This window comes from Clarias gariepinus, chromosome 2, assembly GCF_024256425.1.
Source record: "Clarias gariepinus isolate MV-2021 ecotype Netherlands chromosome 2, CGAR_prim_01v2, whole genome shotgun sequence".
NCBI classification, from domain to species: domain Eukaryota; kingdom Metazoa; phylum Chordata; class Actinopteri; order Siluriformes; family Clariidae; genus Clarias; species Clarias gariepinus.
In genome coordinates, this window is record NC_071101.1 from 26315771 (window position 1) to 26335799 (window position 20029).

Here is a 20029-nt window from a genome sequence, read left to right on the forward strand (position 1 = left end):
GAGAAATAACACAAAAGTAATTTAACATTGACCAGGAAAAGCAAATGCTTGGAGGCTGTCATGACAGCGGCCTCATCCGGGATCCATTTCTGTAAAATTTTTGAATATGCTGATCAATTAATGGCTGTTTCTCCCAAGTACTAAATAAAAAACATTTTAAGTAAATAGTTCAGGAGAAATGCACTGTTCTGTTAATTTTTTAGTGTTAATGCATTATTCTATATACAGTAACGGCTCTTTCACAGGGATAATCGTTCATATTTGATGTTGCTTACTAAAATAAAGTATATAATCATTGATATGATGATGTTTTCTGTTAGTAAACATTTATATAAGATTAATGAAATTGGTTTTGCATATGAGCTTCTGTAACAATTAGTAAGTTTCTAGAAATAGGAAAGTCATACAGCACAGTCTTTGTTTTATTTCTTACATTTAAAACTCACTCATTTTCTATACCGCTTTATTCTGCATTCAGGGTCGCGGGAACTTGAAGCCTATCCCAGGAGGCTTAGGGCACAAGGCAGGGTACACCCTGGACATATATACACACACTCATTCACACACTATGGGCAATTTGGGAACGCTTATTATCCTAACCTGCATATCTTTGGAATGTGGGAGGAAACCGGAGTACCCGGAGGAAACCCACCAAGCACGGGGAGAACATGCAAACTCCATGCTCACAGAAACGGGAATCAAACCTAGACCCTGGAGGTACAAGGCAACAGTCCTATTCACTACACCACTGTGTCGCCTATATTTAAAAATATTAATTAAAAATAAAAACTATTTTTATTCAGAAAACCTTTATACATCTGTCTTAATGCATAATTAACTGCATAAACATTTACTTTTAAAAAATCTGGTGTGCTCAAAATTTCGTCTGATAAACGAATTTTTATGGGTATTATCTACCACAGTGCTATAATGTTATTAAATGCATATGATATAAAATCTTAAAATTTTACAATTAAGCTGATAAATGTCTCAATAAAGTCAGCCTCTATTCAAATATACATGTCATATCTACTGTATATCTATCATATACTGTATAGTGTGTATGTGTATATATGATATGCACACTTGGTAATCATTTATTCCACTATAATTAATCATATAAAAATCTAAAATATCAAGCTCTTGGCCATGAAGGCTGCATCATGCTACTGTCACTAAATGCACACATGAGTTTCATCATCTTCGCAAGATGTTAAATGGTTGTGAAACGTGCTCACACACCCACGAGAGTAAAAAGGCTAGTGTTAATGATGAAGGAACAGAGTGAGAGGGAATTATAACTAATGATGCCCAATGAGACACCTCTCTCTCTGTCTCTCGCTCTCTCTCTGACTCTCTCTCTCTCTCTCTTTCTAGGATGAAATCCCACAGGAGTTTGTGGGAATGTGCCACCTTTACTCGTCTGCTTCTTCTATCCCACACACTACTAGATATTTTCTCCAACATTTTTTTTGTTACTTTATATTGGGAAAACTGTAGATTTTTTTTCTAGTAGTCATTTCTAGGGATTTGTAACCATTATAAATTTAATGTGGTCTCTTAGAGGGTTTCTTCCACAATTTATGCAACACTGTCTGGTTTTGGCCTTGAGTCTGTGCCAAAGTTGTATTTGAGATTTAGAGAGCGCTACATGTTTACTACAGTTTAAAAGCTTTCCAACTATTTGCATTTTTTACTTTCTCTAGCTCACTTGTGCAATGGAACGTTTCACAAGCACCTGCAGGAGCTCTACATGCCTCTGGTGGTACGCTATATTGATCTGATGGAGTCCTCCATTGCACAGTCTGTCCATCGTGGCTTTGAGCAAGAGACTTGGCAGTCCGTCAAGTAAGACACTAAACTAATCAAATTTTTATGTTTTGCGGGTCAATTTATTTCATGTGTACAGCAGACGTGATAACAGAATCAAATGTTTGTTCATTTTTATAATTTTTTAGGATTTCTAAGTCATTTATTTATCTAGTGCAGAATGGTTTTATGCAGCTGGAGTATATTTTAACCCCAGGACTTTTCCCTTATTCAGTTGTTTCCCCGCACTTAATACCTAAACACTAAAACACTCTTGGCTTTTTCTATCTTTTGTATTTACGTCAAAGTAAAACTCTACAGTTCTTCATTCTTTGAATCTGTCTTTCCTTTTTTCACTCTACTGTTTCTTCTGTCTTTTTTCCTTCCCTGTTTTTTTTTCTCTTTTCAATCTCTGGCAGGACTATTACCAACAATCTGCCAAGTGTGCCTTTGCCTAAAGTTCCCAACCTGCCCCTCAATCTTCCTCAGATGCCCAGCTTCTCCACCCCCTCCTGGATTGGACCACTATGTGATAACACGTGTGTATGGGCCAGCTGGGCACCATCCATATTTAATGGCCATGCCAGTGCTTATTATAGCCGTAAAGAAAGCACTTAACTTTTGGAATTGGGTGTCCAACCTTTAGAATCACCCAAAAACAAGTCAGCTAACTTGTGTGTATCTATTTATGGATAGATGGATAGATAGATGGGTAGATAGATATATAGATGGATGGATGGATGGATGGATGGATGGATTATGTCTGTTATACACATTTGCTCCTAGAGCATGGATCAGTGCTTGTGTTCAGACATTTTGTTCTGATGTGAATGTACTATGTCTGCTTAGGCATCTAAGCACATGAGCTTAGATTTACTGCTGAAGTTTTTAATTTTTATTTTTTTGTTGGATGTCTTGCTTTGACAAATATTTTGACCTAGATAACTTATGCATTAAGTGATAATGTAACGTGAATCTCTGTTTGATATTTTTGGACTTTCTGTTCCAGTTAATTTAAATTAGCTTTAGAATTTTCTGCTATCAAGGTGTTGATAAGTCAAATATTTAGTGATAATTGAAACCTTTTGTACTTATTTGGATGTTGTAATCTGTGATTAATTTTTGTTATTCTTAATTCATCTGATTTTTGATATGAAAGCCATTCAGGCATCAGTTCTCACTTTCTGAAAAAGGTCTAACATTTTTCTTTTTAATTTTTTCATTTTTATTTTTCGGTGTGGCATGCTTGTTTAGAAAATTCACTGCAATGGAATTTGTTCATTCCAGAACTATTTAAGTCATCTGTGAATCTTGCAAATCTTAACATTTGTACTAAAATGCTCGGCCAAGGCAATACCTTACCCCTCGAAAGCCATGAAAATAATTTAATTGAAAATTGGCTAATATCATCAAACTTATTCAATACTGAAGTAATTGGAATGAGTCCAGTGCTCACTAGGCCTTGAGCATGACAGTGATGTTATTGTTATTAGGTAACACTTTAGATTATCAAAAAAAAAAATCAAAATATGTAGATAATTTTTCATTGTAAACAGGCTGGACTGCAAATGCACACCAGGTTTCAGGCCTAAAACAGTGTCTGTAGTGGGAGTAGTCCTGTGGGTGTGTGTCCAAGGGGACTCTATGGTTATCTGGTTGTTAGAGGCAGTCAGAATGCCGTGTTCCCCCATAGGAGTGCCGCTCCTGGCGAGAAGCTCGTCCATTTGTTCGTGCAGCCTCTTCCCCCGCTCGTGCAGGCTTGAGGGGGCGGCGCGGGCCCCCGAGGGAGCCCTCACACACTGTACCACCGCTAATTAATCGAGTGGGAACTCATGCTCATCCTTTTTAATTGCACTGTGGACTTTGCCAAACTTTTTTCCAGGACAGCCACTTGTGAAGGTAACAGTCTTTTAACAGCGAGAGGAGTGAGTGCCCTTTTTTCCTTACTGCTGAGCGTTTTGCGCTGTACACTTGAATGCTGCTTGTGTCAGCCTCTCGGTGTGTTGTCGTGTTAACTGTAGTTGACACAGTGGTGTCAGTCCATCTGTCTGCCTTGCTGAGGCTGTCTAAAGCCTCTGGAAACACAGGAACATTTTTAACAGCTTTAAGCTTTACAGGCAAGGCTTCCTTGTTGTTTTCCTTTGTTGACTCACAAACTATGACATTTGTTTAAGTAATAAAAACGTTATTTAGCATGAATAGTGTTTTATTTAAAAAAAAAACGATGGTGACAATGAGAATTAGCATTAACATATAGTTTAATGTATTTAGGATTTAAGCATTTCACATAAGTGCCATTCTGTATGATTTAACTCCAGCCTTCTTTTGAATTAGTTGCTAAGTTACCATGTTCTGTCTAAAGGTACCTGCTGCTAAAATTAGCTTAGACAAACCTACAGACAGAAAACCAGTGCTCTTCAAAATATTGATGAACACTTCAAGTATGTGAAGCACATTACTTGAAAAATCAATATAATTATCCTGAGGTTACAGGTTTAAAAAATAGTACTTGAAAATTAGCGTTCATATATATATATATATATGAGCGCTAATTTATATATATATATATATATATATATATATATATATATAAAAAGAGCCTGTTACATCAGATGGAAAGGAATGGAAAATGCTAATGCTCTTCTATGCCTTGTGTTTTGCAGTAATGGCTCTGCAACATCAGAGGACTTGTTCTGGAAGCTGGATGCTCTCCAGATGTTTGTAATGGACCTTCACTGGCCAGAGCCAGAATTTGCCAGACATCTGGAGCAGAGACTGAAGCTCATGGCTAGTGATATGATGGAGGCCTGCGTTAAAAGGTCAAGACTCATATTAAAACAATTTAGTCTAAAATGTGGTTGTAAGAATATTGTACATGTCTGCATCGTATTTACAGTTCCAAAAAAGAATTTAATGTATACGAGGGTTGAAAAAAAAAAAATCAATAAGTAGAATACAGCCTTAAAAGTATATGGTGTTTAGATGTTAAGTTAAATAAAGTACATACAAAAATCCAGTATTTTGACTACACCTCTTTTAAACACAGGACCAAAGCAGCTTTTGATACTAAGATGCAGAAGTCAAGTAAGTCCACTGACTTCAGGGTGCCTTTGTCTGTCTGCACCATGTTCAACATTCTTATGGATGCTAAGAAACAGTACTCTAAGCTGTGTATCCTTGACCAAGGCCAAGAGGTAAACCACAACTATGTTAATAATTATTAGACCACAACCAGATTATTAACCATATATACAGTCCATCTTATATTTGCTCATACAATTCACATGCACAGGTGCAAGAGTGTACAGTAATGGCAGTTTACAAACTCGTTATTAGGAGCATTTACACAAGAATAGGTTTACTAAACATAGCTGTTGCAGCTTCCATAACTGATTCTTGCCAATTATTTTAGAGAATTACTTCTTTGTCTGCTTTGTGTGATAAGCCTAATCTGTAATTTTGAGTGTTTTTGTCATATATTTTTTTAATACACACAAACACTCACACAATCGATGTAAAGTAATCATTGGGTTTATTACAATACAGCCCTGACTTGCTAAAGGTCATTAAAGTGCAAGTGGAGTGTGTCTTAAGAAAGGCAGAGGTCTCATTTTTATTTCTTACAGAGCATTAAAAAAAGAAATGCCAACCCGGTTTGATTTTTTATTTATTTTTTTACTTTTTTGGGGGGAGGGGGGGAGTTGCTTTATGATTCAATGTGCACTTTTGGAAAACATTTTGCCACAGCAACAACAACTTCAAAACATGGCAGCTAATCCTCCTAGTCTAAAGCATTTCTTATTTCTTTTTTTATTATTTGTTGTGTGTGATTGTGTGTAGTATATTTAAAGTAAGTTTGAAAGCCTCAACTCAAGATGTAAGATGAGAAAATAATGCTAACAAAAAAACACAGGCCTTACACAAAACAGTTTATTCTTTACTAAGGTTTGTGTTTGTTTTCTTTTCATGTGTCGTGCTCATTATTCCACATACCTCAGACGGACCAACAGTGGGTAAGTCTACTATCACTCGTAAGGCTTGTAAAATACCAGTTTTGTATACAAGTCCATAAATTCTTCAAGTACAAAATTGTATCCATAGTCCGTAAATTCTATAAATTCATCCCTCAGTTGAGTTTTTATTGTAATTCATTTGTCCAGGGCTCATTTCACTTGACATTAATACTTTGCTTTGTAACTCGCAAAGATTGTTTCTTTACAGCAGTAAATATAAAAACATTCAATTTATTATGGTACATTAAAATATTGTATGATTCAGAATAAGCCTGCAGAATGTTGGTGGGATTAAAAAGAGCTTTTTATCCAGACAGATTAAGGTTTCTCTTAAGGTTTTTATTTTTGTCATTTCGACTCTCAAAACTGCTCAAAATTTATCTGAATCTGTGTATAAAAGTTGAGAATTTGTTTATAGCACATGTGCATGTTGTTGTGTGTGTTTGTAATATGTAGATAATAAATTTACTACCATATATCTTTGTCTGTTCACGCTTCCATTGAAAGGGGTTGCTGCGTTTCAGAATGCAAGGTTACTCTTTAGAAACTGCTTTCTCCCTGAAGTGCCTCTTACTGGATTGCTCCCAGATAAATGTTTTCAAAAGAAATTATTGTTCTTTTGGTTTTCACACACAGCAAAGACCCCACAATTTAATCCTCTCTAATGCAAAAGGAGCCCTTGCAATTTGGCCCCCACTGTTATATAAAAAGCAAACATGGAAGTGTTAATTGAGGTAAAAAGTCCTTAAGATTTGCCCATAATTCCGTTTATGGAAAAATTGCCATTTCTTGTAGTGCAAAATAGTGAAAAGAAAATTATGGCTGCCAATGGTGACCTCTCAGCACCCTCAATTTGTCACCGATCTACGCTCTTTGTTGATTGAAATTTTTAATTTGGGTGTTCTTTAGATGTGCTGTGAAAGGGCATTGTTGGCAGAGATGAACTCCCGCTTGCCTTGCATGCAGCAAAGGCATCTATTCAATGAAGCCGAATGGAGGCTCTCTTTCCCTTTCTCTCTCTTACACACATGCACACACAGACACACACATGCACACTTTCTCCCTCCTTTTTCTCTGTCCCTCTGTCTCTCGTTTGCTCTTCCTTAGAGTTGTTTCTTGTCTTCTGCCTATCTTTTTCAGCATCACCTCTTTTTTTGTTTTTTTTTTTTGGGGGGGGGTGAATGAATCAGTATATCCAAATTAAAAATACTAAATTAATTGAAGCCAGATTGAGCCTTTGGTCACTGCAGCTGGATGAGACTTTTACAAAAACACAAGGCTGCCTTTACTGTGGCTTCCTTAAAAAAAAAAAAAAGTATCCTTCAGATTCCTTTGCCTTAAACGAGGAAAGGAATTCCATTCAGCGGCATAATAGCGCCTATTAGCTGCTTAACTCGGCCCTGTTATACGGGAAGATTCTTCTACTCCACAGTATACGTTTATGTGATTAAGCTGCGTGTTCATTCACTACGAGTTGAGATTAGGTTTGCAGATGCTTCTTATTAACATTAGGGTTTGATGAGTGTAGGTCCTGGTAATTACAATAACTAAAGGATAATACAGAATAGATTTAATACTTCACTTTGTCAGATAGTCATTACTCAGTGTATTTTTGGGCCAAAAATAATCAGGAAATAATGACTTTTAGTCTGTGCATGTATATGAGGTTGTAAGCCTGTGTTTCAGCAATCAGTTCTGCTTTCACTTTTTGTTGAAACCCTGTTTATATCTGTGCTGTAAGCCATTTCGATATATTAACAAGCCATGTATTATGTGCACATCTCCACAGCAACAGTACCATTCTAAAATTGATGTCCTGATCGATGAGGCCTTTAAAGAAATGATCTCCTGCCTGGTTTCAAAGGTACTATTTGCTTCCTTAAGGTTGGCTTTTGCTAGCTCTTCTGCTGGCCTTCACATGTGCTGGTGAATGCCTTCGAGCGTTTTCATTTAGAGTGAATGAATATAAGAAGGTCTATGAATGATAGAGTTTTAGATTTTTCTGACGCCTCTCACTGAGAAGGCTAGAAGCTCAATATCAGAGATGGTATTTTCATCCGAAGTTGCTATTACTCAGTTTCTTATTTATCACATTCTCATGGGCTGCTAAAGATTGTCATTATGTGGCATGCATGCTGCTTAAATGTGTTTTTATTGTCTCGTCGTGTATTAAATTTTTCTTTTTTCTGCACTTGCAGTTTGCTGCTGTTTTGGATGGTGTGCTGTCCAAGCTTTCACGATATGATGAAGGAACATTTTTTTCTTCGATCCTTTCTTTTACTGTAAGTGTTTTTTCTTTCCTTCAAATATCAAAACAAACAAAAAAATGGAAAGAGTACATAAGACATGGGAAAAAAAAACTCAATATAGTTTATTCATACCCTCTTTTAAAGGTAAAAGCAGCAGCCAAGTATGTGGATGTCCCAGTAAGTGTTACTCAGCTCAGAACTCTGTGGTGGTTTATGTCTGCATGAAGCTTTAGTGCCTGCTATGTGACTGTGTACAAAGTATTTTATTTAGCACATGCGTTGATTTGTGCGTTTGCCAGTTTTGTAATCTCATGTAAGATGTGGTATCCAACTTTGCCGAGTGTTTCAGCCTAGCCTTCTGGCATGCCCTCTCTCAGTAAGAAAACCAACAGGCAAGTATCAAGTGCTGTTTCAGTATCTCTTGCCATCACGAGAGAAATACTTCCTATTTATTCATCAAATGGCAGTGCTAAATGTTGCATAGTTTTGCAAAGAGCTATTGTAGTGCCAGGGTGCATCCGAGAGCTGGCTAAGTAACGCTAATTGGTAACCCATTTGGCTTGAATATGGTTCGAAATCCAGAAAGTTGTTGACAGCGGGTTTCACAACCAGTGCCGATTGGACTAATGTTCTGAGAGGTGTCAGGAAGGCAATGAACAGGCAGAGAATATCGACGCTCGTTTTATTTCTGTAAATGTACAACTAGAGATTTGCTATTTGTTGTATTACAAAAAAATGACATGTGCAGGTATTTTTTTTTTGTAATATCATAGGAAAGAATATGATGTTTTAAACTAATGCATTTTAACTAATGCTTTTAAAATGTCCTAAATCGCAACATCGAAAAACTTGGCTATTTTATAAGGCTTTAATGGTCAATTAAACCTTTTAGCCTGTTAAAAATGTGCTCTTGGCACGCAGAAGCCAGTGGTGTGCAGTAGGCAAATCCCCCTCTTATGTCTTAAATGAGAATGTAATGTCCACCTTGCGCTTTTGTGTGGAGGCAACCCAGCGTCTCAGAAGCCCATTTCGCAGCCATGCTGGAAAAAGAAAGAGGGAGCCAGAGAGCCAGGATGTGGGCTGGCCTTTGCCACTAAACATTTCTAGGCCCTTGTCATGAAATTTTAAGCTCTTCTGCTCTTTTGTGAAGACTGCCATTGAAGCAGTGGGGTATTCTAGCAAAGCAAGCCCTGCTGGTAGCTCAGCTAAACACATTGAGTCAGACATTCACACCCTTCCAAACACATGCTTTGATTAAAACTGAACGCTCTCACATACACACTCCACCTTGAAACTATTTACCACAAATTTACCTGTAGATTCTCATACATTCCATACAAACAGTTCACACATACTTCATCTCTCTGTCTCAATGTCTAACGCGCACACACACATACAGAATCACACTCTCGCACGCATTTATACACCTGCACCTGGGCAGTGAATGAAGCAGTGGCAGGAAGCCAGAGCAGCCACTCTGTGTAATTACCATCTATTTAGTCTCTGCTTCTTTTTCTCGTCTGTTTCCCGTCCCCGTCGCTTATCCCCTTAGCTTAACCAGTCATTAACCTGGCCTTAATCGCACCATCCCACACCTCTGCATTGATTCAGTCACACACACATACGCACACACCCTGGCTGCCCCACACCCCTGCCCATTCCTAGCATCTCTCGTATTGTTCTCCCTGCTGTGGCTCAAATGCTCCTACGTCTTCTTATCGTGGGCTGTTTGTGATACTGTTCAAATGATGGCCAAGAGAGTTTGCTGACAGGTTGTGTGTACTCATGTTTGCTTGTGTGAGTATATGTGTATGTTATGGGGGTGGGAAGCTGGTTACTTTGTCACACTATGAGAACAAAAAGGGTTAAGGGTTGGGGTAGTTAAGCGCTGCCATGTGCCTTACGGGGGCCGTGAGGTGAAAGCACACACACAAACACATACTAGGACTGCTTGACACCTTCTTATAGAAATAATCAGAAAAATTGGGATGGGAAAAAATTACATTAAAACAAATGTAGTAAGTGACTGAGAACATCCTTTTGGAATATTCTTATCGTGGGCTGGTCCGGGATGTGTATATGTGTAATATTCTGGTCCGGGATGTGTATGTGTTTGAAAAGGGGCTTTTGTACATCATTTAATAGCTGTCCTTCTTTTATGTTCTGCATAGATCCCATATGTGGGATAGCGGCTCAAGAAAGAAAACATTATCATCATCATTATTATCTTTGTGTGTCTGTGTGTATTATCTTTGAGTGTCCATGTCATGCAGGAAATCTCATCAGCCTAAAATGTATGGGACACACATATAGTGACTGTGTGTAAAAAAAAAATGTATTAGTTTTACATGATTGATTGACACTTAGGTTAAGTCGGAAGTGTGAGTAATGTGCGCTTGGTATTTTAGACAAATCTGTGGCTCAGTAAGCTCTTAATGTCACTTTGTTATGCTGTAACGAACACAGCAGCTGTCACATATTTGAAACATCAGTAACTTGAGAAGTGGAGTGTCCATCAGATATCTTGTGTCTAGTTATTCCACTCTTTTTTTCTCTGAAGAGCCAAAAGGGAATTTCCACCTTGCTGCGCTGTAGCGTTCCTGTGTCCTCCACCATGGTGTAGGAGGAGAAGGAGGAAGCATAGCGTGATAAGGAGCTGTGCTCTGCCCGCAGGTTGTCAGCCCCTGAGAAATGGGTGTGAAAGGTGTCAAAGCAATTACAGTAGTATTAGAGCATTTTTTTTTCTACTTGTGTGCTCCCAGTGTAAATAGCAATGTTTTTTTCCCCCTTTATTTGTTACGCAGGTAAACTGAGAAGATTGCGTTGAAAGTGTGAGGCAATTGGGGAGCGCATTAGTCTTAGTTATTGTTTTCCACCTGGTCACAAAAAGAGCATTATAATGAATTTTCTCATATGTGTAATTAACATGCCTTTAGATTTTCAAAATGCCCCCAGAGCTTAAACTGACCGACAGTGAGCTGCTGTAAACATGACATCGGTCGAGGCATTGACAGATTTATCTCTGCATGCAAAGATTTATTATATTTTTACCTCAGAGATAGTAAATGTTTTGTTTTACTGCAGATTAATTTTTGTCAAATCCATCTCACATCAGCTCTCGCTTCTCAGTTTCTCTCTCTCTCTCTCTCTCTCTCTCTTTCTCTCTCTCTCTCTCTCTCTTACACACAATCTTCCTTTTCTGTGTGCCTCAGAAACCTGGCATGGATCTGGCAGACACCTACATTACATTTGTGAGGCAAAACCAGGACATCCTCAGAGACCGTGTGAATGATGAGATGTACACAGAGAAAATCTTTGACGTAAGTGCCTCAGCAGACACATTCACATGTAGTGGTATCAGTAGTGGGCGAAAGCAAGGTTAAGTACAGCTTCATTTACTTAGCACATATTATGTCTTTTCCAGAGTGGAGTAACCCTGTATATTTATGGTATTGTTTTTTTTGTGCTTCTTACTCCTGCTGCACACAGATTTTTTTGCACTATGCAAAAGAGTATCAAACATTTATTAAAGTTGAATTTTAATTTATTATGAATTTATTAAAGTTGTTTCCCCTATATTCTTAAATGAAAGCTATTCAAAGAGAGGTTGGTGTGGGTCAAATATTCTTATTAAAGGGATCAGATTCTTGATGTTTTTCATTTCTACGTTTTGGAGAACTTGTTTCTATGGGTCTTTTGTATAGTACATTTTTAAGGCTATTGTACACAGGCTAATAAAAAAAAAAAAGCTGAAGAAAACTCCATATGAAAGCACACACCAAATGTTTTAACAGTGTGTCATTTCTATTTGTATTTATTTCTATTTTGTATTTATAATGCATTAAAAAATTTTCAAATAAGAACTAATGAATGATTTAAAAATAGGCTATATTCAAATCCTTAGACCATACAGAGTTTTATAACAATGCCACCAAATTCCTCTATTAACAGTCACATATGCAGTGTCATTTTCTGTGACGGACCATGAAAAAGCTCATATTTCAGTTGACTGACATCCTTACACAATAGATCCTATGCATGTTAAGCCATGCACCAAGTACCTACAAAACATTGGTTCTGGTGATCAGATGCCTTTTAGCTACTGGTTTTCATTTTAACACTAGTGGCTGTATTTTCTTTCCACAGAATCTCTACACATGTCTCAGCAAAAAGGGTGGCTTGTGAGTTGTCAAGCCCTTAAGCACTCTCTTAAAGGGTGGATTATGAGACTAAAGTCAGTGTATACAATCAGGTAAATTAGCATGGAGCCCTTAAGACCCAGAGCATTTTAACCATTTTTTGCATTACTATATATATATATATATATATATATATATATATATATATAATTGTGCAATATAAAGTGACATCCTTTTTTTTTAAGGACAATATAGTTAATATAATAAATTTTGTTTCATTTTAACGTACTGTACAAACATCAAGCAAAAAAGTAAAACAAAATGGCTCATTGAGCCAAAGAAATTGCACAACTATGGTCTTCAAAGTGTTTTTATTGATGTTTTCGGTTGTTTCTATGATTAATAATAATAATGTAATCATTTTGCCTGTTCTACATTTTTGCAACATAATTTCAATATTCCATAGTGGTAAACTATATGCATTTTAAAAGCAATGATAACTTTGGTTTTACCTAACATGCATGGAAACCCAAATGAAGAGTTGATGTCTGGAGTCCCCTCAGCGTCATACACTGACAGGACTTTCGTATAAGCAGCTGTTTGCCTTTTTTTTTTTATTAGTCATTGAACAATGCTTTGTTGCCAGGAAGACCACAAAAGACAAATAAATTGGATAATCACATGAGTTTGATGTATTGAATTTGAATTTTTGTAAGTGTGTGGGTGGGTTTCAGCCTTTCCTACACATGCAAACTCTGCTTTAGGTCACTGAAAACATTTTTTTGTTTTGAGATATTTAGAAACATTTTTCATTGTTGACCTTTTTATTTTTTTGTAAATGCTTGCACTGTATCCCCTGTGTTTGACGTCAGAGTATGACATACTCTTATTTTTTTCAGGCTTCTGATTTCCCATTATGGTTTTATGATTATTATGTCAGTATAGCTGGATAATTATGCACATCATATAGTAAAAAAAAAAAAGACCCTGAAATTTTCCTAAAAAAGTTGAGTCAATTACTGAGTCACAGATTTTTTATCCCACCTTACTGAAGACAAAACTGAGAGTATAAAGACTTGCAACTAAGCCGCACCTAAACGTAGCTGCAGTAATGGCCTGGCAAAACATTTCAAAGGAGGAAACTCCTCATTTGCACATGTCCATGGGTTCTAGACTTTAGCTAGTCATTGACTGCAAAGTTGTATCAAAGTATAAAAAATAATCTTAAATTAATAGTAAAATTAAAATAATAGTATTTTTATTGTTATTTTTCAAATTACTTTTAAGAAAATGCAAATAGAGGCACTTTGTTAAAAACAAAAGACCCAGTCTATGCAATAGTTTTGTTAAACTAAATGTATATATTTTTTAATAAAAGTTAAAAGCTTACACCTTAATCCACATCCTTTGTAGTGGTATACACAGGCAAAATTCCCACACCACCCAAATACTTTACCTAACAGTGTGTGCCTTGTTACTTGATGGTGTATAAGGTGTAACTCGCATTGAGAAAACTGTCTGCTTTACATTATTATTGACATATACTGTATGCAGAGCCGAAGATGATTAGTTTACATTAGTCTTATTAACCGCCCTCAGTGTCTTACAGTGTGTGTCTCTCTTTCTCTCCTGAGCCCCCTGCTTCTGGCCTCTTTTCCTCTAGGCTCTGTATTGTATAACAGTGAGGGAGAGGTGTAAGGAGGTGTGGAACATTTTTAGTGGAAGAGGCAATGAGGCCTCACTAATAGCACTCATCAGTTTATTGTGACTATTTCCAGTGTCTGAGAACTCACACTCTTGTTGACCTGTTTATAGTGGGGTGTGTGTGTCTGTGTGTGCGCGCGCACACAGATCTCTGAGAGAGAGATCCTTTCCCCTAGCTCAATTTATGGTTTTTGTCTATCAGTAATATATGTCCACAGGTTGCCAAACAATAGATAGACACACAGTTGTTTATATTGACAGTTAAACAGGAGCACAGGATATACACACACACCCACAAACACACACGGAAACAGGCAGGTCTCAGCAGTGTATGTGTAGATTGTGTTTGAAAACTTTGTGTGCAGGGCAAGATTGGAGAGATGCTGTGTTTAGGGCTTTCCTGTTTATTTGCTGGGCCTCTGCTGGGGTCGGAGAGCGGTGCTGAGGAGACAAGCACACACAACGTTTAATGTGCCTCACACACACTCTCCTCACTCCCTAATGCGCCTCACACACACCCAGTCATGCACACGGAGAGGAAGCCGACAGCAGGGTCTTGCTGTGTCACCAAAGACCCTTCCTTATCAAGAGAAAGAGCGGTGCTGAAGCGGTCCACACTGCTGTATTTGTGTTTCATTTTTCTTTTCTTTTTTTATACTAGTATGGATAGATTGGTTTTCTGTGCATGGGTTCTGTCTTTAGACAAATCACATGTTTGAGTGTATATGGGAAAATATATGGATATTAGAGCCATTGTGTTTGTCTAAGACAAGATACTTTGTGGAAATCATGCTGTGCATGCCCTTGCAGGCAGCCACAAATCAGCATTATTAAGAGTGTGATGAGGTCTGCATGGCAAGGGGCCAGAGTCTTCCGCTTGGTCACGGGTGCCACATATGCCCTTCACTGCCTCCTTAATCATAAGAACAAGAAGATACTTAAGTGTGTGATTATTGCCGCAGGAAGGAAATGTTCCCGGTAATGTGTTCGTGTCTGACTGCTGGTAATATGGAGAAATGCAGCTCTCCCTAACCTGCACAAATTAGTGTCTTGTCACCTTGCCCTTGTGTTTCTGTCTACAAGCTGAGCGTCTCAATTAGGGAGGGTCTCAGCTTTTCTATTTTTCTGGCATTCAATTAAGTGTAGGAGGTGGAATTGTTGATTACTTCACAGATGAATGTAACTGCAGTTCATAATCATGTACACCAGACTTGCTGTTATGAACATTAAAAAAAAAACATGTGCTTAGTCATCTTCCCTTTGTTACATTTGGACAAGTAGGAACACCAATACAATTTTCCTGAAACAGAATTTATTTCTTAAAGAAAAAGTACATGTGTTTCAATTCAAAGTAATTAATTTAATTGTACATAAAATTAATCACGTATTTTAAAACTGTCAAAAAGTCAGATTATTTTCTAATTTTACAATCATGTGAAAATGCTAATTGTTGTTTAGTGACTGACGTGTATTATATTTTGATAATAAAACTGGAAACTTATAACTACTGGAACCAATAACTGTTAATACTGTAACGTAGATTATTTAGCTATGTTACTACAGTATAGTAAATTTTTATCTCAAAAGAAATAGAGATTTATTGCAGGATTCTTTGCTCTTTTACAGCTGTCACTCAACTTGAAATAGAAGCATAATCACATTGGTCTTTAGATGATTATTTAATTAAAGGTCAGTCAAAATCTGGCATATGGTGATGATATAGTGATACTCCAGAGACCTAAAGAGGCTTATATTCAACAGACAAAGCAATAAGAATTAATTTCTTGAGAACTGTTTTTTATATATTTCTTGAACCAATAAAACACTCCTAGCCACTGCTTAGTATCTGTAAGTGCAGTAATCCTGTAAAGTAAAGAAATCCAATTCTGTTGAATTTAAGTGCTGGCTGTGTAAGACCTTTGCTGTAACCTGTAAATGCAGACATGACATCTTAGCTACTTAATTGGCTGATGTAGTTGAGAGGACCCAGTGATCAAGGAGTTATCTTTTTAAATGCATTGTGTGTGTGTGTGTGTGTGTGTGTGTGTGTGTGTGTGTGTGTGTGTGTGTGTGTGTGTGTGTGTGTGTGTGTGTGAGAGAGAGAGAGAGAGAGACATGTTTGCTGTTGACATCAGTTTCATGGTACTTTGTCCTGTTTTTATACTAAATGGGTTTTAATTGAATAATAAAAATGTTATTCCCTTTAATGGTATAAAAATAGTTTTATTAGACAGTAGCAGTGATTTGGTATTCACCTACCTCTACTCTACCAATGCTTAGTTCAAATCACTGCTATAGATTTTTAAGGTGATTTTTCAGAATATTTTTTAGAGACAGTTTTACCAAAGTAACATTAAATTATAATATAAAGTAGTTAACATGATAAAAAATTACTTGATTATGACATTTTACATGTGATAAATATTTATATGAGGATAAAATTTCCTGCTTTTACTGCTATCCTTGGTTATGTATGTGTGTTAAGGACTTGTGTGGGGGCTTGTGCTCTGTGATCTTTTTTAACTCCATCAGAACATTCCTTGTTACCTTGTCCTTAATTTCCTCATGGTATTCGTAAAAATTATTTAAAATGTGATTGTAACTGAATGGTGCGTTTAATCTCATGACAGTTTTTTTTTTAAATAAGCCACTTGCCTAACCTCACTATTGGAGTTAACGATGTAACCTAAAACAGGAGTGTTTGATCTTTTCTCAAACACTAATCCAAGGTTCTGTTTTTCGTTTTGCTTATATTTATAGCAATGGTACAACACGTCCATGAAGGCAGTGTGTGTTTGGCTGACGGACAGACTGGACCTGCAGCTCCATGTGTATCAGCTCAAAACCCTGATCAAGATCATCAAGGTAATACTGACTTGAACATCTTCAACAATTAGCAACTCTTGTTGCAAAACACCAAACAAAAAAAAATGGTTTTAAGCAAAACAACATTGAAGAGTGTCTTGTTTGTTTTTACAGAAGTCTTACCGCGACTTCAGGCTGCAGGGTGTCCTAGACAGCACCTTGAACAACAAGAGCTATGAGACCATCTACAACCGGCTCACTATAGAGGAGGCCACAGCTGCTGTGTCTGCAGGAGATGGACTGCAGGGCATCAGCATGAGAGACAGTGATGAAGAGGAGGGTTAACTTTAGTCTATCAACATTACATTCACTCTAAATCATGTTAGATGTTTAAGTAAACAGTTTACTGAGCGAAGCCACTCAAGCTATTTCTGTCCATGCTACAGCACCTTTGTCCAAGCATAACTATACTGTTATTACTGTGTGCTTTTACAATATAGTTCACTGACCACCTGCTGATGGCTCACATGTCTGTGTTATCGTTATATTTCATTTAATGTTCAGTGGTTTGGTAAATTAATGTCTAAAAAAAAAAAAAAGCTGGCTATGACTGTGAACACTAGAGGTGCTGCTGCTGATGGCTATATTTAGGTAAAAACCTAAACAACTAGATAAAACAAAACTGGTTATTCTGTGGATTTTATGTTTGGTACAAATGGGATCACATGTAAGGAAGTTCTTATATGCGTCTTACACTGTGGCATGAACATTGCACATGCAGGTTAGAGGTCTGAAACAGGAATGAAATGCTAATTTTGTGCGGTAATATAACTGCTGACGTTATTACGAACAGTTCTATAAAGTTAACGAGTTGTATTAATTGTGTACGTTTCTGTATAATGTTGTTGCTTAGTTATGTTTTACTTAAGAGAGAGATATGTCACCTATTTGTAAGGTGTGTGTGAGAGAGTGAGAGAAATTTCTATTGTATTTTGTGCACCTGAGTTTGAACAGGTGTGTTTGAAATGTAAGAATTAAAAGTGTTTTTAATGTTAATATCAGGTGTCATTTATTTGAGAGTATTTGCAATGCGCATTCCTACCTGTTAAGTGCTTTAAATTAAGAACAGTAAAATGCATCACTAAATAAATATAATTAGAGATCATCATAAATATCCTGTGGTTTTAAGTCGTAAAAAATTCTGGCCTAAAATGGAAACCAGACATTACTATCATATGTAAATTTCAGTTTTCATTTTAACAAAGCGTAATAATTATAAATAATGGGCTGAATGAAATTAACTCTATGACCACTTCCCTTCTAAGGACCATGAAGTCTTTATGAGAACACAATGGAAAAAGTATTGTTTACAGCTCTTTTCAGACTCTTCTGAGTGGGTTTGACAAACATAATTAATAAAAACGAGTTCACAAATAGAACAAAATATATGTCGACAGTGAGTTTAACCAATGTGTGCGAATCCAAAAATGAAAAGAAAATGGAGAGGGGTACTGATTGATAGACAGGACATGTTTCATTTCTAATAAACTGATCTTGTTGAGGATCACTGACTGCTCAAATGGACAATCATTCTATATAAACATTTTAGGCCAAGTATAAAATGCATGTAAATATAATCATTTCGATAAATAATATAATAATTTGAATGTATTTTACATACAATACAAATTTACATTGAATTCCAATGATTTTTATACTAAATGAGTTGTTCTGTAAATCATAGTGTAATGAATTGATTGTGTGGGAATGTCCAGAGCAACTGATGGCTGATGTTAAGCTTCATATTCATGGTACATGTGTAATACGGATTGCGCTGAGCGTGCGAACATCAAGCAGTGCTGTGTGTCTCTGTGTCTCTCTAACTCTCTGCATTTCTCTCAGGATGGAGAAAAGAGCAGCCTGCGCCCTCCGCCTACCGCCCATCTGGCCGTGAAGCTCAAGCCTCGGGTCACTGGTCCTCTACTGTACGAAATGTTGGCTCATCAGCATATAGACCTAATGATCTGCTGCACAGGCCGCGGTTTCCTACGGAAAACTCTTACACTAGCCTGAGGGTGATGCTGATTTCAGCTGATTCCAGGGTTCAGCTTTACTGCAGCTTAAACCCAGCTCGAGTCTAGACTTTCGTTTCAGGTTTCCTCCAAACGTGTTTTTTTTTTCTTCCTCTAAAGCTAAAGAGTAAATAAAAATCAAATCAAATCAACGTGCATCAGTCCTCTCATGCTGCAGCGTGGACTAATTGAATGAAGAGCTGTGGAGATAATTGCGTGGGCTTCGGGATTATAATCACACAACATTTGTTGATGCTGTTATTATTGCTGTTTCTCTACTGCGAGGTTTTCGTTCGAGATGTTTACAAGTTATTGCAGAAAATTATTAGCTTAGTACTACACAGTCATTACATATCCATCCGGATGTTATAAATAATTTAGTTTATGTTTGTGTTGAAAAAGAAAAATCAAATATTTAAAAAATATATATATTATTATTATACTAAGGATATATAGGAGTATATATAAATATACTAAGGATAATATATTTTCACCAGGTTATAGCTTTGTGTATCATATATGCATGTTTGTATTTTTATTCCAACTAATACTAAGCATTTGTGTGTCGTAGCTACTAATTTCTTATATACCCTATAATATAGTATATAATATTTTATTTATATATACGTTGTGTGTGCGTGTATGCACTATTATGTGGATTGTTCTTTTAAATAGTCAGTGATTTTCGACGTTAAAATCAGATCAATCCTAATTAATAAATTTCAGCAAAAAAAAAAATACAAATTGCAACTGATTTTATTTTAGACAAATGTCAACATAAAAATGAAAAGGCGCATGACAGAGCACTAAAGTTGGGGTGTGAATGAGGACCTGCAGGACATGAAACGATTCTCGAGACCTTGCTTTGGCGTTGAAAAGAGAGTTAAAGGTTACAAACAGCCTTTAAGAGGAAGGAATTTGTTCTGAACGAGTTCGTTTAAGAGAAACGTTTAAGAAAAGACCTCTCTCTCTCTCTCTCTCTCTCTCTCTCTGAGGGACTGCTGATTAACTGAAAGCACTGTGTAAATTACAGGCTATCTGACACCCATCTGCCACCGCTTTAACAGCCTCATTAGACCTGGTAAAATGAGTGAAGCTGTAAAATTGCCTCATTGAAAATGTAAACACCATTTTAACTTAATAGGACAATTATTGCTTTAATCGCTATAATAAATATTAGTTAGTATAATATATTTATTATTATATGCAAATTAATGACTCCTTCTAACTTGTATTTC

General features: G+C 36.7%; 1 protein-coding gene across 3 annotated transcripts in view; it reads left to right on the top strand.

Annotated features, from left to right (window-relative positions):
* Nucleotides 1–17775, top strand: part of cadps2 (Ca++-dependent secretion activator 2) — a 154313-nt gene extending 136538 nt beyond the window's left edge. The window contains exons 19-29 of one of the 3 annotated variants that reach the window (XM_053477639.1): nt 1707–1848; nt 2229–2348; nt 4473–4628; nt 4856–5003; nt 5808–5822; nt 7612–7686; nt 8021–8104; nt 8216–8248; nt 11284–11391; nt 16675–16779; nt 16894–17775. In XM_053477639.1, the coding sequence (XP_053333614.1) occupies nt 1707–1848; nt 2229–2348; nt 4473–4628; nt 4856–5003; nt 5808–5822; nt 7612–7686; nt 8021–8104; nt 8216–8248; nt 11284–11391; nt 16675–16779; nt 16894–17064 (1157 nt within the window). In that variant the 3' untranslated portion in view covers nt 17065–17775. The remainder of the gene's footprint in view (nt 1–1706; nt 1849–2228; nt 2349–4472; nt 4629–4855; nt 5004–5807; nt 5823–7611; nt 7687–8020; nt 8105–8215; nt 8249–11283; nt 11392–16674; nt 16780–16893) is intronic. The other 2 variants (XM_053477645.1, XM_053477651.1) reach the window with 2 other exon arrangements.
* Nucleotides 17776–20029: the final 2254 nt, after the last annotated feature.